This window comes from Branchiostoma belcheri, unplaced genomic scaffold, assembly GCF_001625305.1.
Source record: "Branchiostoma belcheri isolate BF01 breed outbred unplaced genomic scaffold, Haploidv18h27 scaffold31, whole genome shotgun sequence".
NCBI lineage: Eukaryota > Metazoa > Chordata > Leptocardii > Amphioxiformes > Branchiostomatidae > Branchiostoma > Branchiostoma belcheri.
This window is the reverse complement of record NW_017803921.1, coordinates 2,113,583-2,136,124: the sequence shown is the minus strand read 5'-3', so window position 1 is coordinate 2,136,124 and position 22,542 is coordinate 2,113,583. Positions and strand designations below refer to the sequence as shown.

Sequence of the window (22,542 nt, the reverse complement as noted above, 5' to 3'; positions counted from 1 at the left end):
GAGAGAGAGAGAGAGAGAGGAAGATGGAGAGGGAGGGAGAGACAGAGGGACAGAGCTCAAGAGAAAATGCACCAATTTTCCACCCCAACCTTTATTTTTTCAGCCATTTTTTAATGAGAAGCTCACATATAAATACAAATGTAAATAAGAACAAAAACTAACATTTATTATAAAGGCAACGCGTACGGGTATTATGGTGAAGACTATTAACGTGTACCAATCAATGAGGGTCTTTCTGAGAATGAGCCGCTCCTTGCAAAACTGGTGTTAATCGATATATAGATCGGCAAACAGTTGTGCAAATGACGAAAAGACGAAACTATTTGACGTTTACGCGACATGTTTGTAGTAAAGCCACTCTGCGAAAACCCGGTTCGTCAAAGGGGCCCCTGGGTGCCCTTTTCGTAAGGCGTGATCTTCACAATTCCTCCCCAAAATCAGCGCAATACGCAATTCAAGCCTCGTGATTCGTAATCAGCTTTTAGAAATAATTATCAAACGTAATTTGTATAAATCCGGGGGCGATCACTACCACTATACAGCTAAGACAGAGTTACCCCCTGGTGCTTTTTATTGACATGTGCACAGTGGGGTGACTCCCAGCTGTTTCAGTGTGAAAGCAAGGAGGTTACTTATTGGAAAGTCTCCACCAAGGCTCTTTAGGGGTGCGAAGAACAGAAGACATTGGCCAAATATGGCTGATAGCTAACTCCCGAGGGTGTCTGGTTCAGAGGAGGAGAACGGGAGTCCCGCTGGCCACGAGAATTGATAATGCGATGATTAGGCTAGATAGCAGGCCAATACCGCACGCGTTTGTTACTGAAAAATGCGTTATCATCACAAGACTAACCAAAGGACCTGCTATGAAGGCTATATCGGGATTACATCGCAAATACTGAAAGTGATGGTATCGCAACGGCATATAACGTCCGATGCGTTAATGGCTCTTCACAGACTTCTTGGAGCGGCGGCGTTTATAATTTTTCGAGGTGCGCCGTGGGTAGGCGATTGTTTTTGAGGTTATGGGGGATTTATTTTACCTGGTGAATGCTAGGCCGTGATGATCTCTCTTGGGCCCTTGTCGTCTTGTCAGACGATCTGCAGCTTGGTGATCTCTACCGCGTCATTAAACACGTGTCCTCACGCCCAGCCGGCACGTTAGGGGCTTCAACACAGCGGGGGTTCAATTAGCTCTGGGCGGCGCAGTAATTACAACTGCTGCGATGGACTGCAAGAGGGAAGCCCTGCCCCAAACAAACTGGGCCCGGCCGCAATACTCCTAGTACAATACTCCCATGCCGTCGAGTTTTTTTTTCACACCGGTTCTCCAATGCACCAAAGAGGCAAAACTCCCACCGCGGCATAGCTGGTCCCGTAACTCCATCTGGTGCATTGGAGAACCTTAGTCTTAAAACTCGCGTATCAGCACTCACGCCCCCAAATAAATACAGCCGTTCAAAAAAGCCTGCAAGGGAGGCTACATTGTGTCCCAGCGGTTAATCGGCATTCCCTCATGTACGAACTTGACTTCCCTTGACCCTTGCCTTGACCTCTCAACCACCAACTGAAACTAAGGCACCGTCAACCATTTATAAATATCCGATCATATATAAATATCAGTGGTGGTCCATTGCTAACCTCGGTAGTCTTGCTTTGTGTTCCAGTGGATTATAGCCTCTACCAGACTCCAGAAGTGGCCAAATGGTCAGGGGAGTGCAGTTTGCCGCTCTTTTATAGCGGACCAACTCCCCTGGCATGTTATCTGTCTATTGTTTGGCCAATTTCTACTCTTTCCAGCCGCTCCCGAAGCCTAACAGATGCTAGGTTGATCGGCATTCCCTCATGTACCAACTTGACTTCCCTTGAACTTGCAACCTCGAACTGACTGTGAAGCACCGTGAATAATGTAATATTTGCGGCGGTTCTATGTCCACGGTTTTTGCGGTGGCCCCAGCCCAACTGCAGATAATAATTAATACAGATTTTTAAATCTCCTAGCAGATCTTGGTGGCTTCAAAGGCAGTTTTTCAAATTGCCAATACAGTATCCATTTGCCAGGGAGTTACCACGTAAATATACCACTGCAAAATTTAAAAAAGAAATCCCGACAAAAACACATTAAAAATAAGCTGAAGCCAAAAAAATCTGCTTGTATTGGAGATTTTCTGTCAGCAATATAGTCATAGTTTAATTCGTTGAGTTTTCTTATCTCAAAACCTTAATGAACACGTTGTGATATTACATAACATCAAAGTTAAATGAATGTACAGTATATCAAATGTCGCTCAGATCTAAATAAGAGAAGCTGCTGTGAATCACGAGTTTGTGCCAGACAGACATTGCATCACCAGTCTCTAAATTATTCATGCATGGCCTTAACAGGACATAAGTAATGTCTGGAAAGGTGCCCACAGGATGGGGTAGCATAATTGTGGTTATATAATTTACTCTAATCTCAAAACGTATGTTTAATGTGTGTGTCTGTGTGTGTAGACTGTATTTTGTCAATGTACTGCCTGGAGTGAAGTCTGCTATCTCTGATTGCCTTGATGGCAATAAGAGTTACAATGTCATTAGTATCATCATGGTGGTAGAAAATGGTATCAAGGACATTCCAAAATAGCGCCACCAAACAGCTTAAATCATCATTGCAGGAAAATTCACATCTAGTTGGGGGGAAAGAAAAAAGAGATGAAAACCTAGAGATCCACAACCGCAATAAAGATGATTTTAATTACAGGAATTCGAGACAAGATCATTTTTAGCCACCTTGGTTTATTTTCAGTGACACAGATTTTTTTATCTGCGAATCAGATGGAACGACATCAATACCAGGCTACAATTATTCTAATCAACTATGAACTACAATAATTTCTCTCACAGTTAACAGAATTAACAGTGGAAGGTCTAAACATATTGCCACTAACTTCCATTTGTCTATACAAAGGATATTCAGTAGATTGCATATGCTTTTATGATTGGCAATTAAAGAATCCCAACAGTTTATTGCTTAATTAATATCAATTAACATGCCTTCAATTAAGCACAATTCATTGAATACAAATATTATGTACAATTTTACATAGAACCTTTTAGTAACAATTTTACAAATTTCAAAAATCAGTGAAATATCATAATCTGTGTCATTAGAAAAAGTGAAAAAATAACTTAAAGAACTTCAACAAAAACATGATTGTCTTATTATACATTCACAAAGTCAAAAGTAGAAAATAAACCAACCTCTCTTTCATTGATAGAAATACTGAAGTACGAAAATAACTTAAAAATAATTCCTTGAATTTTGATCTACAAATCTCAACATTTGGGTTTAATTGGTGCCTACTAAAGATTGAGAAGTATTCTGACAAAATTCTTTCCAAGTCAGACTATTCCTGCACTTAGGAATGATACAGGGCTTTGATTTTTTTCCAAAAATGTCTGTCACCAACAGATCTGCTTGGAGATGAATATGAGTCAGCAACCAACCAGACAATTGATAAAGTCAGCTTCAAAACAGGTTGGATATGATCATTGCATATATATCATATACGGACAGTTTCAAACAGGGATCCTTAAAATGGTGCAGAAGCAGGAATGTTTTTTTTAAATTCCTTCCACTCACATCATAACTTTCCTACCACAACAGCATGGATATATCAGAAGTGTGACGATGTTAACTCTCATAATTACACCAGGTGTCTTGGAGACCTGCTGAAATTATAAGAGTTGACGTCATACTGTAGTGGTAATGTTATGTTATGTTGTCCTTCAAGTCAAAACATGTTTGGTGAGACAAAACATCCGAAACCTTCAGGACAAAATCTCTCGTTCATTCGGCCTTCTCCAGGACAGAAGGAAAGTGCACAACTCGTAGTTGGTTGCCATAGTTACAGATAACTGATGACCCGTAGATGACCTGAACTTGACGTACAAACTGTGACTGGTCGTTGTCTCCGAGAAGAACCGTTCTGAGGTGCTCGCCGCGAAGAATGTTCCACAGATACAGACAACCCTGGTGGGAAAAATAGGAACAACCAAACAATCAGTCAATAGAATTAAATCTTCCGCTGGCATCGTGTGCTGATGCATGGAGGCTGTAGCAACCACATAACATAAATATCAGGCAGAATATTTCTCTGTGTTCAGATTATGTACTGGTCTATGTTTTCAAGACAAGAACAAATTCAAGCAGTAAAAACAGTTAGTGGTCCTTACCTGCCCCCCACTGACCAGTAGACTGTTGTTGAGAATACCTATGGTGCTGCTGCAGCCGACATCCTGCAGAAACAAAGAAATGCATTGATCACAATTAGGCCAAGCAGTAGAATAAACAAGACTCTGTAGGACACAAAACTCCATGCAGTTGTAACAGAAATTTCAGAGTGGGAAAAGATGTATTGTACCATTCTTGGAGAAGGGCCTCCTTCACAGAGGTAATTAGCCTACATCGCTACTCTCTCTCTTTCTCACTCAGCATTTACAGGTTCATTATACCCTAGCTGTTTCCAACAAGTACAATGTCTCGGCAGTGGACCATGGCTTAATGTCCTGTCCAAACAACTGCAACTCTTTCCAATAGCATCAAAGTTGGGTGGGCAACAACAACCAGGATTTGAACTCCCAAGCTCTCGGTCTTATGGCTTGGTTGCTGACCACTGAAATACTGGTATAGATGCTACTGGTATTAGTGAAAACTCTCAATGGTCAGTACCTGTTGTATAGAGTAGAGCAAGGCCCCTCTTGACCGGTCCCACACACAGATGCGGTCATCCTGGCCTGAGCTGAGGACATGGCCGGTGGTGCAGGTCAGGGACAGGATGCCGCCCTCGTGTCCAGTCAGGTGGTGGACACACGAGCCGGTCAGCATGTCCCACAGCCGGATATCCCCATCCAGAGAACCACTGGCCGCAGCTAACGGGGGAGTCTGGGGACACAAAAAGGGGATGAAGGTTCATCTAAGTTGGTAATTACCAATATATGTATACCGGTATATACATATAACAAAGAAGAGAATTAAAACTTTGCTTCAAAAGTCAGTTTTTGAACATTTTGTTAATTAAGCTTATTTCAGAGAGCCACTGGCTGCAGCTTACGTTGTGGGAGTCTGGGGACACAAACGGGATGAGTGTGGTCAACTTCTTGTGATTTTACACATACCTTGTCCAGATGTAGTGCAGTGACTCCATCCGTGTGGCCGTGTAGTGTATACAGACACAGGGCGTCCTCCAGTCGGTACACCTTCAGGGTGTGGTCCTGACTTCCCGTCACCACGCGGCCGGCGGAAGACTGCAGCACGTTGATTGGCTGCTGGTGTGCGTGGGGAACGTGGTGCGCCAGACGGACGCAGCAGACCGTGTCCGAACTTGTGACAATGAAGCCATCGTGTGATTGGTTCCTTCTGTGACCTGGGGAAAAATAAAATACAGATTAAGCTCTTTGACTATCAAGTTTGTTTACAATGGGATAAAAGACAGTGGAGGGAGAGAGACACAAACTTATGTTGGGGCAGAGACTCTGATCTAGTAGTCTCTGTCAACTGAAACTCCGATCAGAGTCTCTGCCTGTAGGGATTGCAATCGGAGTCTCTGCTGATTCATGTTCAGTATCAACATTACATGATGAGTAGGGTATTACTAGTAGCTACCAGTAATGTGACTGAATGTTGGACTTTCAGGATACTATGTTGGGCAATGTTAAGTTATAGCAATAGACCTCTCTGCCAGTAGAATTGCTGATTCTACTAGATTGGAGACACAGTGGATCATCAACCCACTGATAAGGCTAGACTGCCGCTAGAGTATCTATGTCTTACCTCTGATTGGCCCAGAAGGCACCATGGATGGAGGGGAGGCTGACACCACCCCTCGAGCCTCCAGGATGAGGAAATCTAAGCTGCCGTTGAGTCGAGATGCAACAATTCTGTACAAAGGCAAGTCAGAACAACATCACTATGTAGGTGTCTGAAGTTTCTTTCAAAAAAATTATACTACTTAGTTATATCATTCATCATTGATAATTGCAAAAAAACTTGGACTTTGGACATTAAACAACAAGAATTCAAAGATCTCATACCCCAATGAAATAATAAACATCATTGTCTTACCTGTTATTAACAAAACAAAGAGCCGTCACTCCTTCTGCAAACTCATGGTAATAACACTTCAAAGACCCAGACAACCCATCCCAGACCTACATGGAAATATATTTAAAAAATATCAGCATTTTCCACAGTAATGAGTAGAAACATTATGTATCACAATGTCTGATAAATATATTATAATATATGGTACACGAAACTTTCTTTGTTGACAAATAATTGACATAATATGATCCAAGAATAGAATATTGTCATTTATTCATGCTTTGATTGTCATGAAAATAGTTGTGTTTTAATATTTTTGGCACTAATACTAGTAACAACAGTACACAAATTGTAGGAAAATAATATGTATGGTACTCTAGACATTACGTCTTTCCAGCAAGATTGCCTGCAAACAGACAATTAAAAAGATAGAGACAAGTATGACCTCTGACCTCTATTCTGCCATTACTGCACCCGGCAACCACCAGGTTGTCATGGCAACCCAGGCACCAGATGGGCGTGGCCACGCTGTCCTCCTCCAGCAGGGCGCTGTCCCCAAACACGCTGTCGTACAGCCCCGCCAGGCTGTCCTGCCGGCTCAGCTCACCCGCAGACGACAGCCGCCGCAGCTCCGACGCGCTGCCTGTGCTGTGCAGGCTACGCTCGCTGGAGGATGACGCATTCAGCAACCGTTCTGAAATAGATTTTTCACATCAACCCACAAGACAAGATAGAGGCAAGTGACGAGATGCCATCAAGCCGCAGCATTGTTGTGCAAGCACCTCTAACCCTCGGAAGATGGGGAACAACAGACGCTTGACCGAATAGTGAGAAGTGTACACATGATATAGTCATCAATGAATATAAAATTGGATATTGTATACAGGTAAAAAGCACTGTTTAATGTGATTATTTATTTATACATGAGTACATGCTTAGATGGAAAGAAAAGTCATGGCCTTATGTCTTGCAAGTGTTGAAAAGGATAAGTAAGTAAGGTACATGTACTATATTACTTGTTTTATCCCTAAACTGTGGTGTATTATATCTAAAATGAGTTGAGCTTGCCTTGCACTTCTTATTTGTAAGTTTTAAATGTTTTAATGGTGAATCTTACTAGCTTATATTAGACTAGTAACTCCATGCACTTCAGCCTTCCTAACTGCAATATGGAAGGTACAGTACAGCTGCTTTACAGATTGAATAAACCATTATTATTACGTTCGCTTGAAGACGATGCGTTGAGCAGCTGATCGGGAGATGGTGGCATCAGCATGTCCGGTGAGGAACATCCTGTACTAGTTCTCTTGTACAACGACGCGTGTTCGTGATAGTAGTGGTCAAACCGACTGTGGAAGTCATATCCTGGGGTAGAACCTGGGATGTCCTGCGGTGTACTTTTCACCTCTACTTGCTGTGGAGGTGATTAAAAATGGGTTTTATTCAAAGAGAACATTTGGCAGCCCAAATTTGGATAAAAGTTTAAACAACATGTGACACACATTAACAAGTAACTTTATCATTAGGCCACACCAATTTAATTTGTTGGTTCTCGGATTTTTTCAGAAAAAATATGAAGCGACAGGGCGAAAAAAAATAAAAATAAAAACAGGTCTAGGCATCCCATTATAGGCTTAAATGCTACGGAATGAGCCATGAAGTCAACACAAAAGGCTGGGTTAAAATTTAAACATTGAATTTTGAACTTTTAATCAAACCATTGCAATGATAGATGGGAAAACTGTAACAAGTAGGAAGAAAAGGACTTTCCTCAACTGTTGGGGGCAAAACATGAGCATTTTTCAGTTGATTCAGGACCAGAATCAAATTTTTTTTTTTGCAAATCAGAAAAAAACGAAGAGGCGAATCCGAGAACCAACAAATTAAATTGGTGTGGCCTTAAGGAGTTTTAAGTGTATTTTGGATGTATTTGTTCAACTGTGGTGCCTGAAATCAGAAATTGCTGCTTGGATATCCCAATGTATTGGGATGTTGGAATTCCAATAAAACAAATTAAAGTCTAACATTAAAAGATTACAAGCCATACTAAAATGTACACATATGAACAAGTAGCAGCTAAAGCTGTTTACCCTAACATTAACTTGTGACTCTGTGGCAGACGGCAGTCGCGGTGTACTTGTCTGATGGCCTGCCTGGGAGTGGTGAAACCCGTTCAGAGTTTCACGTTTCTGCTCCTTCTGTAACTGCACAAAATCCGTGTCGATGCTGCTGGCGAGATTGGGCAAGTTGGTGAAGAAGTCGCTTTTTCTCCTCTTGGGTTTCTGCTGTTCCTGGCTGTCTGAGAGACTGCGCTGGGAGTGCCCCCTGTGGGTGAGGTGGTGGTACTGCAGGTCTGGTGGGGACTGTTGGGGTGACCAAGGGTCGTACTGTTCATTTCCACCATAACAGGGCTGTCTGGTACTGCTGGGGGCTCTGTAACAACCGATAATACATTGTATATTCATACACAGTATATGGTATTACATGTATTGTCAAATATCCATCTACATGTAGATGTGTGTATCATGTATACCGGTACTTCTCAAAGTACCCCTACGATTCTACGAATATGTTACAAACACAGAAAATGAAATTTGCCTGCACCGGCCATGCAATTTTACCTACACCACTCAAACATGAGAAATCCCTGCACAGCCCCAATTCTACCTGCACTGACCTGCATATGTATTTCCAGCCTTATAAAATCATAAAATCCTCAAGCTGAGATTTAACAGAGATTTAGGTAATAGATAGTATGTTCCTAAGAACAGTTATGACAGACTTACGTTCTCCTGCTGATGCGAGTGAGACAGTCCCCAGAGTTGGCGTCCCAGACTCTGATGTCACCCAGCAGACAGGAGCTGACCAGGGTAGGGCCGTCACTACACATGCACTCCACATCCTACACATAGGGAACACTACACATCAGCATGTGCCGTCACTACACATGCACTCCACAACCTACACATAGGGAACACTACACATCAACATGTGCCGTCACTACACATGCACTCCACATCCTACACATAGGAAACACTACACATCAACATGGGCCATCACTACACATGCACTCCACATCCTACACATAGGGAACACTACACATCAACATGGGCCGTCGCTACACATGCACTCCACATCCTACACATAGGGAACACTACACATCAGCATGTGCTGTCACTACACATGCACTCCACATCCCACACATAGGGAACACTACACATCAGCATGTGCTGTCACTACACATAAACTCCACATCCTACAGATAGGGAAACTACATATCAACATGTGCTGTCACTACACATGCACTCCACATCCTACACATAGGGAACACTACACATCAGCATGTGCTGTCACTACACATACACTCCACATCCTACACATAGGGAACACTACACATCAACATGTGCTGTCACTACACATACACTCATATATACATGTATAAAGAACACAATACATCAACATGTACATCAACATACACATCTGCCCATCCGTCTGTCCATCCATCCATCCATCCATTCATCCATGCATCCATCCCTCCATTCATCTACCCATCCCCTGCAATCGTCCAATCACAGCACAGCTTCCTTACCTGCGTGTGACCCCGTAGTACCAGCGGTACAGAGTCGCTGATCTGTCGGACGTAATAGGGGTCGTCTGTGACCTTTAACCTCCTTCCCTCTGGTGCCCAGCGCCCGTAGTCGCGGGGACACACACACTTGTACAGCACCATCAGTATCACCACCAGGAACGCTCCGCTCAGCACTGCAAGACCTGAGGTAGCAAAGCAGAAAATGTTATTGTTCCAGCAGTTAAGAAAATGCTAGGCTGGAAACACCCACTCAGCCCATCCAATGATCAGGAACCTACAAGCTTGTGTAACACAGGCTAAAGGTAAGCAGGGCTGAAAAACCAGATGCATATAAGTTATAGTAAGTTGGATGTAGATTATCGTAGCTAAAAAAAGAAATGTGTTGCACTGACTGTGCTGCACTGATTACTAGGAAAAAATGATTAACTTAATGGCTTTGATATTGTAGGCTAACATGGTACCCAATGGTTAGCTTTATGTAGTGAAATGTCAGTGTTAACCATCAATGGTTAACTGTTAACTAGATAATGGTTAAGTAGAAAACCTATTGGCCGAATCACTTTTGTCCTCTCCCCAAATATCAAAAGACTAGCTAAAATCATCTGGTCATCTGGCTACTTGCAGTGAGGATGAAAGATACTGGGCAGCTAAATAACTCACCAATAGTTAAGTAATATTCCCTTTTAGAGGAAAAGAACGGCAGACGGACTGTCTTGTTCATGGCGAGGAGTGGGTCGAAGGTCATGTCGGGGGCTGCGCCGTCCGGTATGTCGTGGATGACCTGCGACTCCATGAAGTACTGCAGCTTCTGGGCGTGCTCCTGCTGCTCGCTGCGGTGTCTCATTTCTACAGCCTCGTGGGGGGGAACCACCACCGACAGCAGGATGGGAGGCAGGATGCTGATGTACCTGTGACAGAAAATAGCACATGATTTGGCTCAAGATTCAATGATGGAACAGCCATCAAGCACAAAAGACAGAAAATAACATCCAATATTGCTCAAGATTCAATAGTAAGAGAGGGAACGACCACAGATCACAGGATGAGGAGCAGGATGCTGATGTACCTGTCAGGACAGAAAATAGCACTCGATTCTGCTCAAGAGTCAATAACATGGAGGGAGAATACGGATATACCATTCAGGACAGCAAATGGCACATGATGATTCTGCTCAAAATTTTGAAGCAACATGGACAAAACATTAGAGATTCACAGGCACATTACGTTCTGCCAACGTGCTGATTAAACATACCTTCCAGCTAGTGTGATGTTATAACACCCGAACAGTTTGGGCCAGTGTCTGAAGGACAGGTCCTGCCACGGCTCCTTCTGCTCTTTCCCCTCCCCTTCTCCGTCAAAGTTCCAAAAAGCATCCGTCTTACGCTCTAAGTCAAGGTCTTGGTTTCTTCTTGGAGACTCAGCTTGCACCTGTAGCCCCTCTTGCAGGCTCCTTAGGCTGTCCTTGTTATCGGAAGACGATGAGGGTTGACGACTGGTGGTCACGTTGGTCAACTGGTCCACCAATCCGGTGTTGTATACGATAAGAGCAATCCAAACAACAGTGCAAAGCTGTTGAAAAGAAGAACATTGTACAATGAATAGTTTCATTAGGCTGGTTAATGATTGAATAGCAAAGTTCTTTATTCACAACTACTTGTTAAACAACAACAAATTAGTACTGCAAATATTTTAATAATTACAGTATTGTCATGGTTTTGCCTATCATTTATACATCAGCCTTTATACATTTATTTATTGGTCTGGCTGTTCAGCATGCACAGCCAGGGCTCTTCAACTATCCTGTGGCTATTGCTGACAAAGACAAGACATTACAATGGAATGTTTCATAGTATTCTGACTCTGTGTTTTGCCTACCATAATGAACCTTTGCACAATCCTAGTCCTTGCCCAGAAGAAGACAAACTTGAGTCTTTTCTGTGCCCGGAGGAGGCCTTGGTTCGGGTGTTCTCCACTCTCTACCGCCGCTGGGGGTCGCTCAGGGGTCACCAGCCGAGGCTGCTGGGATACAAGATGGTGGAGACCTGTTGGGAGGGACATAGAAAAAAGTTCATAATTCAGAAACACTGTTTTGAATGTAAGAATATGTCAAAAAGTAAAGCAAAATCAAAAAGTAAAATGAAATTTTCAAAAAGACAGGTCTCACCAGGTGCTGACTTTGACCTTGGCAGGCGGGTGGGAGGGGGGCGCGGCAGGGTCTGGTTGGTCAGGGTCTCTGATTGGATGGTGGCGGTGTCAGTCTTATGGCCCTGCTGTCTGTCACCCTGTCTTTGTAAGTCTGACAGCTGTGAAGTAATCAATCAAAAACAGTAATTAGACTAGAAACTCAAAGGTAACATTTGCAAAGCAAATAACATAATGCTTATCTTCACATGAGGATGGTCTAGATCAACAAAATACTGCTCTGTTTATTTTCACTCAAACACATTCATATATTTGGTGGCCAGCCCCTCCAGCTCTGTCCTGCTACATAATAATCCAACACCTCAGGCTATCTGATACAATACCAGTTACCACGGTGACAGATGTCTGGTCCAGGCCATTGACCTTTTGTGTTTGGAAAACCTCTGTACCTGATGTTACCTTTAGGTATACAGCACTAGTGTTAAGTGTACGGGAACACAGCCCTACACTATATATAGTGTAGAAAAGGAAATCATTCATACCTCAATCCTCCTAATGTCTATGGACAGCACTGTAGCAAAGAACCACATCTGGAGACTGAAGTCTGACAAGAGACCAACCAGCGCAAACATGCAGAACTCCTGTGGAAGACCAAAATCACAGAAAAATTGATGTCAACATGAAGAACTCCTGTTGGAGACAAAAGTTACATAAAAATAACTGAATGAACATTATCATTTTCAAATACATTATGTAATACGTATAGAGTTACCTGAATTGCTGGAACAAATGTGAAGTACCCAGCACATGCTATAGCCAACTCTGTCAGCAGGTTTTTAGTAATGGACCAGCCTTCCTTACTCAAACCTAAAACACAAGGATACAGACATGTGAGATGTCTATAATCAACCCCATTTCACTCCTTTCACTCAGAAAACACGACACAGGTACTGATGAGGTGTCCTCAACACTGGGTGTGACAGCATTTAATGTATGGTAAAGAATATGTCTCATATAGCACTTTAAGACTGGGCTACTTAATAAAGTATGAACCACATACCTTGTGCTATTCTGATATTGACATCCAAGTGAACTGGGGTGGACACTACAGACTTGGTCAGTACAAGGATGTTCTCTAGTCCCACTATCACAACAAGGTAAGGGAAGATCTCCCTATAGATAGGAACAAAGTACAAGAGTAAATTTTCAAGCATTTCTTAAAAAAAAAGACAGCTTTTGCCCTTGCATATACAGTCTATCACTAAATTAAGGCATAACTATATGAATACAATACACAGTTACTGTACCACAAAATTTATTTATTACTGGGTAGGCACCAAATTATGAGAAAATAGAACCACTTACAATGTCCTATTGGCCTCGCTGCTACAAGTAAAAAAGTCTCACATTTAAGTATGAGTACACACAGATATAAGATATAAAATCTAATATAATCATTTGGCATCCTTTTTTGTCCATGTTGTTTCTTTTGTTCTCACTTTTGGTGTCTGCGGAGGATGTCATCAATAAAATCTACTTGCTGTGACTCTACAGACTCTAATTATTTCAATACTTTTTTGGTCCTTATTAATAGTTGACAAAGTTGGAATCATTAATTATTCATAAAGCAAGAAATGGAAAACTCTTTAAGTCACGAACTCATACAAAACTGTTCAAAGACTAGGCATTGTAAGTATACCTGGGCTATACCATAGCAGAGTAGGGGTGCCCAAATAAAGATGAAGGTTTGCACTGAAAAACTTACCCTCCATTTAGAGTAGGAGTCAGCCCAAACAGAGTACACAGTCCTATGGACATCAGTAGAGAGGCGATGACTGTCATCACTGCAGCCAGAGCCAGACCCCACTTTGACTTTACAAACTCTATTTTGGCTGTAAACACAAAACAACAACAACATCAAATTATACAAGAAAATAGTTACTCAACCAACTGGATAGATTTTGCTTGACTGTTTCCTTGTGTTTCTCGTTACGTGCAAGTCTAACCTACATCAATGTAACATCAACATAGTTCAGCAGTTATTGTTAGTTTTGCAAAAATCTTGTCTTTGTACATTGTATTTGTCTTATACAATGTATTTATTAATATACCAATTTGGAAATAAATAGTAGGATTCATGAGTTTTACTTACAGACAGAGAAGGATATATACAGGAACAGGATCAGATATGTGGCCAGTAGGGGAACCAACTCAATAATGCTGAACTCCTCCTACAGGTAAACAAGGAAATAAACACAGGTAAACATTTGCAATTATCATCATGACATCATCATCAGTTGGCTATCACAAACACATTCCACTTATTCTACAAATTATTCTAAAACTTGTTTACCTGTCTATTTTTCTGTTTTTTTTTACACAACACTGATGTATTATTGTTATAGAAATACATATAATACAGAAAATATAAATATTATTCAAAATTTTATTGTGTACACCTTGCAAATGAATTTGCTGTTGTGATGATTTTACCTTGAAATGCATGTGTGTGATTTGTTCCTCAGATTCCTGTGTCACATTCAACAAACTGGAGTGGTATTTCTTCTGTAGTATGGTCTTCAGTGTATTTATATAGCTGTAAAAAAAGCAACAACACCATTTCCATAAAATGGAATTTCATCTGAGTTGTAAGTTACATAATGAGAATTAAACTGTTCTCCAACTTAATTCAATTGCCTCACTGGAATTTCTACAGCACTTGGGTCAGATTGCTGATGAACTGAAAGATTTAATCAAAATTTTTGTGAGTCAGTTCTATTGAGTAGAACAGTTTAATTCTTATTAAGAAACATCCTTTTCTTTTCATTTTGTAACCTGTATCTAATGAAAACCTGTGTTCTTTCTGATTGCATGCCTACACTGGCTACAGGCAGAACTGCGACCACTTCCTGGTCATGTGACCTACTTGGCAGGCTGCATTGTTTGACCTAGATATGACATCACACCAGGCAGATCACATGACTCAAGCTCATTATAATATCCCAGCATGCCTAGCACTTGTGGGCACAAAATCTTGCTTAAATCATAAATTTTACTTTAAAAATAAAATCTTTGCACATAAAAAATCACTAAAAACATTTCAAGTATAGTTTGTAACATACCATGAAAAAAAAAGCATGTTTTAAATTTTTTTAGCTAGTAAATATGGCACTTTTTAGTCGGAGACTGGAAGGACCACAAATAATGTTCTGACTGCGTTGACCCCGGCGATTTTTTCAGCCCTAAATTCTGTACTCTGGTTTCCCTTCAAATTACCACGCATAAATCTTTCGCCTTTTACTAAAGATTTCCGTGGAGGGGAACAATCAATGAGTCTATAAACAATTTTTCTGAGTCCCACCACAGTGGGACTATATTAAACCAAAGAAGTTACACCACACAAACATACTCAGTCCAAGAGATAGTCTTTTATCTCCATGCTCTGTCGTGGAAGTCTGGGTTGAAAAGAAGCTACCCTTGATACCAAATGTAGAATAATAACTACAAACAACAGTATTTGAAAAACCTCTAACTACCTATTAAATCAGAGGAGTTACAAGTTACGTAACTTACGTAGCATTGTAGTCCTTCAGCGCTAATGTGACGGCATACATGATGAGCCTCTGTTTGTTGCGTAAGAAGAACCTGTGGACACCCGTGGCTTTGGCGGGCACTCCAAACAGCAAGTCTGTTGGTAGAAAAACAAGCTAGAATTTACCACTGGGTTGAGTAAGCAGTTAAGCATTATGACTCAAGAAGCTATGGATGGATTGTCATGAAACTTGGTAGATGTGTAGGTCTTGATAAGATATCAAAATGATTAGAGTTTGGGCCCCTTAGCGTCTTGTTATGGTACTGCAGTGGAACTTCCAGTTCCGATATCTCGTGATCTGGACATGCCAAGGTCACAGATTTTGTTGTAAGTGTATTATACAACCATACCTTTAATAGTAGGTGCAGTCTCTATTGTTGGAGACTGGAAGCTGTGAATTGTCTTGATAATCTGTCCATCCTCCTTAAAAAGGGTGGCATCACCCTTCCAGAAGTTTGCGGGAGACACCAGTAAACAGTTAAACTCTGGTAGGAGACCTTTGGCCTTGAACTTCGGTAAGACCTCCGGGATATGGAGACAAAAGTCACTTGTACTTCTGGTTTTTCCACTGAGAAAAAAAAGAAAGAAACTGGTTAAAATCTCAATGTCATACTTGAGACACCTTGGCAAAATGCAAATTGTTTCATCAGACTATGTCACAAAAGTCAAATTAATTATCATAATCTAGACAGACTGCCTACAAGAGAGAACTGGGAGCTATTTCAGGAGGTACAGGAGGAAAATCTTTAAAAACTGAGCATCAGAAATCAGCATCAGAAAATATTATTTGAACTAAACTTTAAAAAAAAATACACTTCAGTATTTAAATTTTAATGCTCCAAACATGAGGTCAGTTATTAGAATAACCAACATGCTTGAAGTTCACTAAGTACATCCTCAACAAATAGGGGTTGCTGATTGGTCCATGCTGTAATGACATCATATCTCACCTTATTTTGACCTGTAGGTTGTTGACATCGTCCACGATGGAGAAGACTTTGGAGAGCGGAGCGCGGAAGGCGTCGGTGGGGATCAGTCTGGATTCCCATGGCGACACCGTTGCCATGACAACAAACTGCTGAATAAAAGCCACAGGTTTCCCCGCCAGCTGTAACAGATTAATGAACAAAAGTTAAGCTGGCCTTCAGGAAAGAATATTTGATCTGAATGTACGAGGAATAGTAGGATAGGATTGAAACCAGTGTTCTAGCCAGCTGAATTTTTTTCCCCGTCATCTATATTTTATTTCATGTAACATCATGTCAAAAGCCTAAGGAGTGAGGTGCAATAATCCTATGACAGATTTGACATCTGTCCCCATATCTTTACACACTGAATTTTGTCTGTCAGAGATGGATTGGGCAAAATTTTTGTCCGTCATGGGCGGCAAAATGATGGAAAGCATAAAATGATGGAAAGACAGACGCTGGCGAGAACACTGAATAAGACCTAAATGAAGATGACAGATGATCATTGAAATGTCAGCTCTACAGTGTACAAAATACTTCTTTGAACCAGGTTGTGGGCAACCAACGGCAAAAATTAGGTTGCCCATCAGAATTTTAGGTTGCCCCACCTATAAGTTATTACTTTCCTCAAATTAAGTAATGTTATATACATAAGCCTTTGACAATATTTCTAACAGCCTTTAGTTAACTGATACTAGACTTGAGTAGTAATAGCCATTAATACCCAAAATTAAAAAGCATCTGCCGGATACAGTGGTGCAAGCCAAGTGGGCATGGGGGGGGGGCATGACTCACGTAGCATACTGGGCAACCTAGGTTCAAAAATAGGTTGCCTCAAGTAAAATTTGGTTGCCCATGGCGACTGGGCAACGAGGTATTTTGCACGCTGGCTCTTGTAAACAAGTGGTTGTGACTTGGTATCTTTGGTTTCCAGATAGATGTTTTGCGTAACTCACCCATTTTGGTAGTCCGGAGTCCAGGTGTCCTTCCATGGCTGTCTGCAGCAGACTGGGTTCCACAGTAGCCTCCGTCAGGGGGAGACTAAACTCCTTTACAGTGGTGGTGTACTCCAGGGGGGCATTACCGGGCAGGGGGAGGTTAGCCAGGGGGATACTGGACAGGAAGGAAAAAACCAATGTTCAGAAATCACATAAGAATAGAAAATCGGATCGGATAAAGAGGCATGTAACAGCCTATAAAAATCCGCTTCTTAAGCTAACATTACAAACACAAATATATGCATATAAAGTTCAGCGTTAAAATGTGAGAGTTTGTGGGAGTTCTTAGGTAAAGTCAACGTTGTACTCCTTCCCCTTCCAGTTTAAATTGTCTGTCTTTGACTTAAAAATTATTAACAGTTTCGGCAGCTACAACTTCGGCTGGTAGACTGTTCCGAGAGTTAACTGTCCTAACACTGAAGAAGTTAGCTCTGGTTGACTTCTTGGCATGATGGACGATTTTCCCCCTCCTCAAATCACGTTAAAAACAAACAAAACACGTCAAAAAGTTTCTGCAGTCCGTCAGTAGGTACTTATCTTCATAACCGTGAAACTTGTAGAGGCGGATGGTTCCGTTTGATCAGGATTTTCAGCAGATTCTCAGCAGATTCAGCAGCAGAAAATCAACTAGCAGCCATCTTGCATCAATTCATATGCAAATCTCCTTCATAATCATATGCAAATCGCCATCATATGCAAATCTCCTTCATATGCGAATCTCCATTATATGCAAATCTCCATTATATGCAAATCTCCTTCATATGCAAATCTGAATGATGTGCAAATCTGAATAATGTGCAAATCTGAATAATGGGCATATGCCAGAACTGTTCACAAAATATCCAATTTATCCACATAGACACACTTGTCCAGAATAATGTAAGTCTGAATAGTTAAATTCTTCCCCAAATTATACCTTTCAGTATACAGGGCAGTGCCTATCCCTGTTTCTATAGTATAGTCCTTGGGTAACTGTGTGACAGTTGTTCACGAAATACATTTAAGTTGGTAGTGGTGTCTGTGTTCAACTTCTATACACTTGCTCAATAATAAGTGCTGAGAGCTAAAGCATAGAAAGTCGTATGTAAAAAGTCTTTGGGATTTGAACCCACGACCTCCCAGATTCTGTACTTACCAGAAGATGAAGGCCACCAGCATAGAGAGAGGGATGATGGCGTACGGATGGTTGGACACGAACAGCCCATGTCTGTAGTACACCAGAGCGATCTGCTGCTTCAGTCGCTCCTTACGCTCCACCCAGCCGATGTGAATCATCCTGGATCATACACGACAGTCTGGACGAGTCTTCACTCTTCACGTTTTACTCTCATCTCACCTGTATATGCATAGATATATAGATAAATGTACAGTCAAGAAGACCAGTCCTGAGACTGATAAAATCTGTCCATGTGTACATGCATGTGGGCAATGCTTGTGTCAAATTAGCAAAAATTATGTAATGGACTGTAAAAAGAATTGTCACAAGGACCAAGTTATTCTTATCTAGAGGTGGTCATCAGTACAAGTTTGACTTTATATCAATTAGGTGTTCCTTATATACATGTAGAGGTGGTCAATTATTAAATATTTGAATTTAAGAATTCATTCATTCATTCATTCATTCTACAGGTTTGACTGTAGCTACCAGCCAAAAACCTTCACATTTTAAAAACTAGGTCAATGACCTTTATCCACTACAATAAGCACCAATCAACGTACCTATTGCTGACATTTCAGACAAATTAATCAGCCATATAAGAAAACACAAATGCAGTAAAACTGTCAAGATATACAGAATAGAAGGGAGAACTTTCTAGGAAATAGACGTACAACAAAATGTGGAAAATACCAGTCCTTAGCCAGTGTCACTCCCACACATGTCTGGAGAATATATCAGTGCATGTAGGGGGAGGGGGCCAAAGGTGACAACACTGCCATTGTTTACAGTATCATGTATTTATGATGTGTCCATTAACATAATTAGAGGGAAAACAGGCTTACAATTCTAGAGTAATGACACATTCAGTCATTATAAACATAGTTTCATTTTCCTCAGTGTCTTTCAAAATTGTTTTGACCGCAAATTTACAATGGAAAACACCTAAAAAACCTATTTTCAACTACTATAGTGAAATAAAAACCCCAAAAATTAAATGACTTCAATGTATGTATGTTTCTATGGTCAGGTCAGTTGAATACTGGCCTGGATACTGACCAGTGCCAGTGGCCAGAATGTGCTTGTAAATGGGTCAGTGGAGTTGGCTGTCCTTTGTTTGACCCTATCCCTGCTATGGGTGGACCAAGCTTTTGTACTGTTTACATGTGGAGTCTGCAGATTAAGGGTTAACATTTGGAACATGTCGACAGGTGCAGTTCAAAGAACAAAGAGCACATAAATATGTGTACTGGTAAAGAGACTACAGAATAAGTACCATAACATCCACCAAGTTGACTTTAAAAGTTTTATGGTAAAATGAGTATAATTTAGAGCATTTAACACTCCATACATGTAAGTGGGTATTGCTCACCATAGCACATTATACTTTAAAAAAAAACCTTATTATAATGAATTTGCTGGCATTTCTATTAAAAAAAAGGATAAGTTTTTGCAAGTGCCACAGCAGGGGTCTAGCCCACTGGTAGTGTTTGATTCCCATGTGAGCGCTAAGCAGAGAAAGTAGTATGTAACAAGTTAAATGTACCATAAAGGCACACAAAATTTATCTTCCTTAACATCACCTGAACTGATTATTTTGCTGATACACATACATGTATTTTCTGAAGCACATTATTTACAATCCAAGAGGAATTATCTAAGTGAGAAGAAAGAAAAGCGTTTTTGCCAAACCTTTTTTTGGTTCCAATACCAATCATACACAATAGTTCTTTGTGCACAGAACTTGGCAAATCACTTTTCTGGCGAATCACAGAAAAGTGTTGATGATGTCATAGGGTTGGGCATGTGGCCTGATGTTTTTGTTGACACATACATTAACACGTGGGTTAGGGTCATACAAGTGGGGGTAGTCATAGGAGATATATGGGACATACTGTTACTGTAATGGTTTAGTATATCTATTGTTGTTTATTCTGCTCAAAAAACAACAACATGAGATCCTTAAGGCATGCCTATGAGTATAAGATGATGTAATCATGTGGTAACATTATTTCAGTCTAAAAATTATTTGCAATGAATTGGTAACACCAAGTACTTCTTCAACATCTTGATTAGGCTGACTCCTATGCAGTCAAATTATAACATAATGTTTCCCCTAGCAAAGTTATAAACAAGCCTATAATTATTATTATTATTATAAACAACATAACAATAAAACTACAACAAGGAAACGAATATGGGTGTTTAGCTACAAATCAAATCTGAACTCACCTCGCATATTTCCTGGTTAAACTCTTGTAAAATCCGCTTCGATGGCTGAAATTCGGGTTCCGCGAAATTATTTATCCGTGATCATCTAAACGCAAACAAACGGTGGGGAGGGGGGCGGACACTGAAGAAAACAACTGCAACGATTCCGGTAGGTAGCTTTAGCGGGCGGTTTCTCTGGTTGTACTCGCTGTCTGGCTACTTCAGCTTCATTCCGACGTTAGGAAGACGTAGCTACATGTATGTTGAAGAGAAAAACAACGCGAAAACACCCACATGTGGCGCCTGCCAAAAACAGACCAACGTTTAGAGACCATGTTGAAATATGTCATTCAATTTAGCTGCCTACGTCACAAAACCTACTGCCTGAACAATCAGTCCACTCGTTATATCATATTCCTTTTGTAGTTTTGGCCATAAATAATTTTTAATGATAAATCTGGGCTAATTTTTGTAAATTTAATGTTTTCTACGTTGATGTCTATGTATAAAGCGTTTAGAAAGGCATGTGATATATTGGTATGTAGGGCACCTATGTTTGGTAATTTGATTTGGGGGCCTTGCGATCTCCAGGTTTACCATGAAAATCTTGCGGTTTTCGACGTTTACTTGAGATTTTCTGGCACTAACCTTTGGCAAACTGTGGAATATGTCTGAGCAAGGACAACCGGAGACGTCTTCTGGAGATGAAGGGCTAGATCCAAGGATTCAGGTCAGTGGGAAAGGCTAGGAATTTCTTGAAAAATGCGCCGGTGTTTTTGCTGGAAAATTCAGCCGTTGTTTTGGCCTAATTTCGTGCAACCTGTTTGATTTTTTTTAAAGATGATAATATTTTCACTACGCAATACATATTTCTTGTTTACAAAATCTGTCTGTTGAATAAAAGAAATACAGGAGCTTGACGTTATGTTGCTCCGTATCGAGAAATCATGGGGTGCATATGACGATGATAAGTCACAAGTCAAAAATATGTTTTTGTTTGCCTTGACTCGTTCGATGGTTATATCTTGTCGTCAATATTACATCCTCGATGAAATCAAACATTTCTACTACCACAACTAACTCAGTTAGCATTTGCATTTTGTTTGAAGTTTAGATCGTAGTAAATGTATGTGTAAAATTAACTTTCCTGATGTTTGTTTTCCGGGTATGCAAATATAGGTCGAGGTTGTTGCTATGAAATTGTGGAGTATGAATGGGGGAGGGGGGCAGGGGGCGGAACCCTTGATTGTTTATTGAATGGTCAGGTGGAAATTATACCATTGTACGTGTGATTTTTTTTCTATCAAGTATGGCACTTCATGATTATTCTATAAAGTTCCATAAGGTATAGATATATACCAATTTATTCATGACTAGATCATTTTATAAACATGAAATACAGTTTAATATTGTGGCATGGGGAAAATTGGAAGTTTGTGGATGTGTAATATTTGCAATGTAAAGTTAGGATTAGAATGGTTTCATTCATTCATTCATTTCATTTCATCTCTTTATTTCCTCCATCTTTGGAGAGCCTCGTAAAATCGTTACAATACAAAATAAAATCTCATTCTTTGATATTTACAAGAGGTTAGATAAAATAGCAACGTTACACTGTCCCACTGACAGATCCAAGTGAGCACTACTAAATACTGTAGTCTTATTTCTACATATTGCACTTGGTCTTAAAAGGCTACACCTCGAGACATTACAAGTCAGAAAAATCGAATTAAATCGTTGCTACGAGCAATATTATTCTCACAGACTAACACTAAATCTCCAAATGAATGTACAAAGTACGTCT

The 22,542-nt window shown here is 40.6% G+C and overlaps 2 protein-coding genes across 2 annotated transcripts in view; one reads left to right on the top strand and one right to left on the bottom strand.

The window, feature by feature from the left end:
• Positions 1-2,809: 2,809 nt before the first annotated feature.
• LOC109474631 (sterol regulatory element-binding protein cleavage-activating protein-like) lies at positions 2,810-18,733 on the bottom strand. Its single transcript, XM_019774980.1, has 26 exons — positions 18,507-18,733; positions 17,330-17,486; positions 16,356-16,513; positions 15,756-15,973; positions 15,387-15,501; positions 14,307-14,409; positions 13,966-14,044; positions 13,579-13,705; positions 12,874-12,986; positions 12,586-12,680; positions 12,356-12,454; positions 11,836-11,974; positions 11,547-11,713; positions 10,924-11,240; positions 10,332-10,579; positions 9,672-9,853; positions 8,869-8,984; positions 8,173-8,515; positions 7,304-7,496; positions 6,535-6,776; positions 6,104-6,189; positions 5,813-5,919; positions 5,158-5,405; positions 4,712-4,924; positions 4,216-4,278; positions 2,810-4,012 (listed from the first exon to the last, which is right to left on the bottom strand). The coding sequence occupies exons 1-26, from the start codon at positions 18,644-18,646 to the stop codon at positions 3,830-3,832; spliced, it is 4,251 nt and encodes a 1,416-aa protein (XP_019630539.1). The 5' UTR covers positions 18,647-18,733; the 3' UTR covers positions 2,810-3,829.
• A 2,572-nt stretch (positions 18,734-21,305) lies between these two features.
• The window catches only part of LOC109474544, a 10,071-nt gene continuing 8,834 nt past the window's right edge, over positions 21,306-22,542 (top strand). Inside the window, exon 1 of the mRNA XM_019774876.1 lies at positions 21,306-21,468. Within this exon, the coding sequence (XP_019630435.1) occupies positions 21,406-21,468 (63 nt within the window). The 5' untranslated portion in view covers positions 21,306-21,405. The remainder of the gene's footprint in view (positions 21,469-22,542) is intronic.

Excerpts from the sequence above, each read along its gene's own strand:
- LOC109474631 (XM_019774980.1), bottom strand. The coding sequence starts at position 18,646 with ATGATTCACATCGGCTGGGTGGAGCGTAAGGAGCGACTGAAGCAGCAG. Across the intron at positions 15,502-15,755 it reads GACTGCACCTACTATTAAAG|ACTTGCTGTTTGGAGTGCCC; the intron begins GTATGGTTGTAT and ends TTCTACCAACAG. Across the intron at positions 13,706-13,965 it reads GTATATATCCTTCTCTGTCT|CCAAAATAGAGTTTGTAAAG; the intron begins GTAAGTAAAACT and ends TTGTGTTTACAG.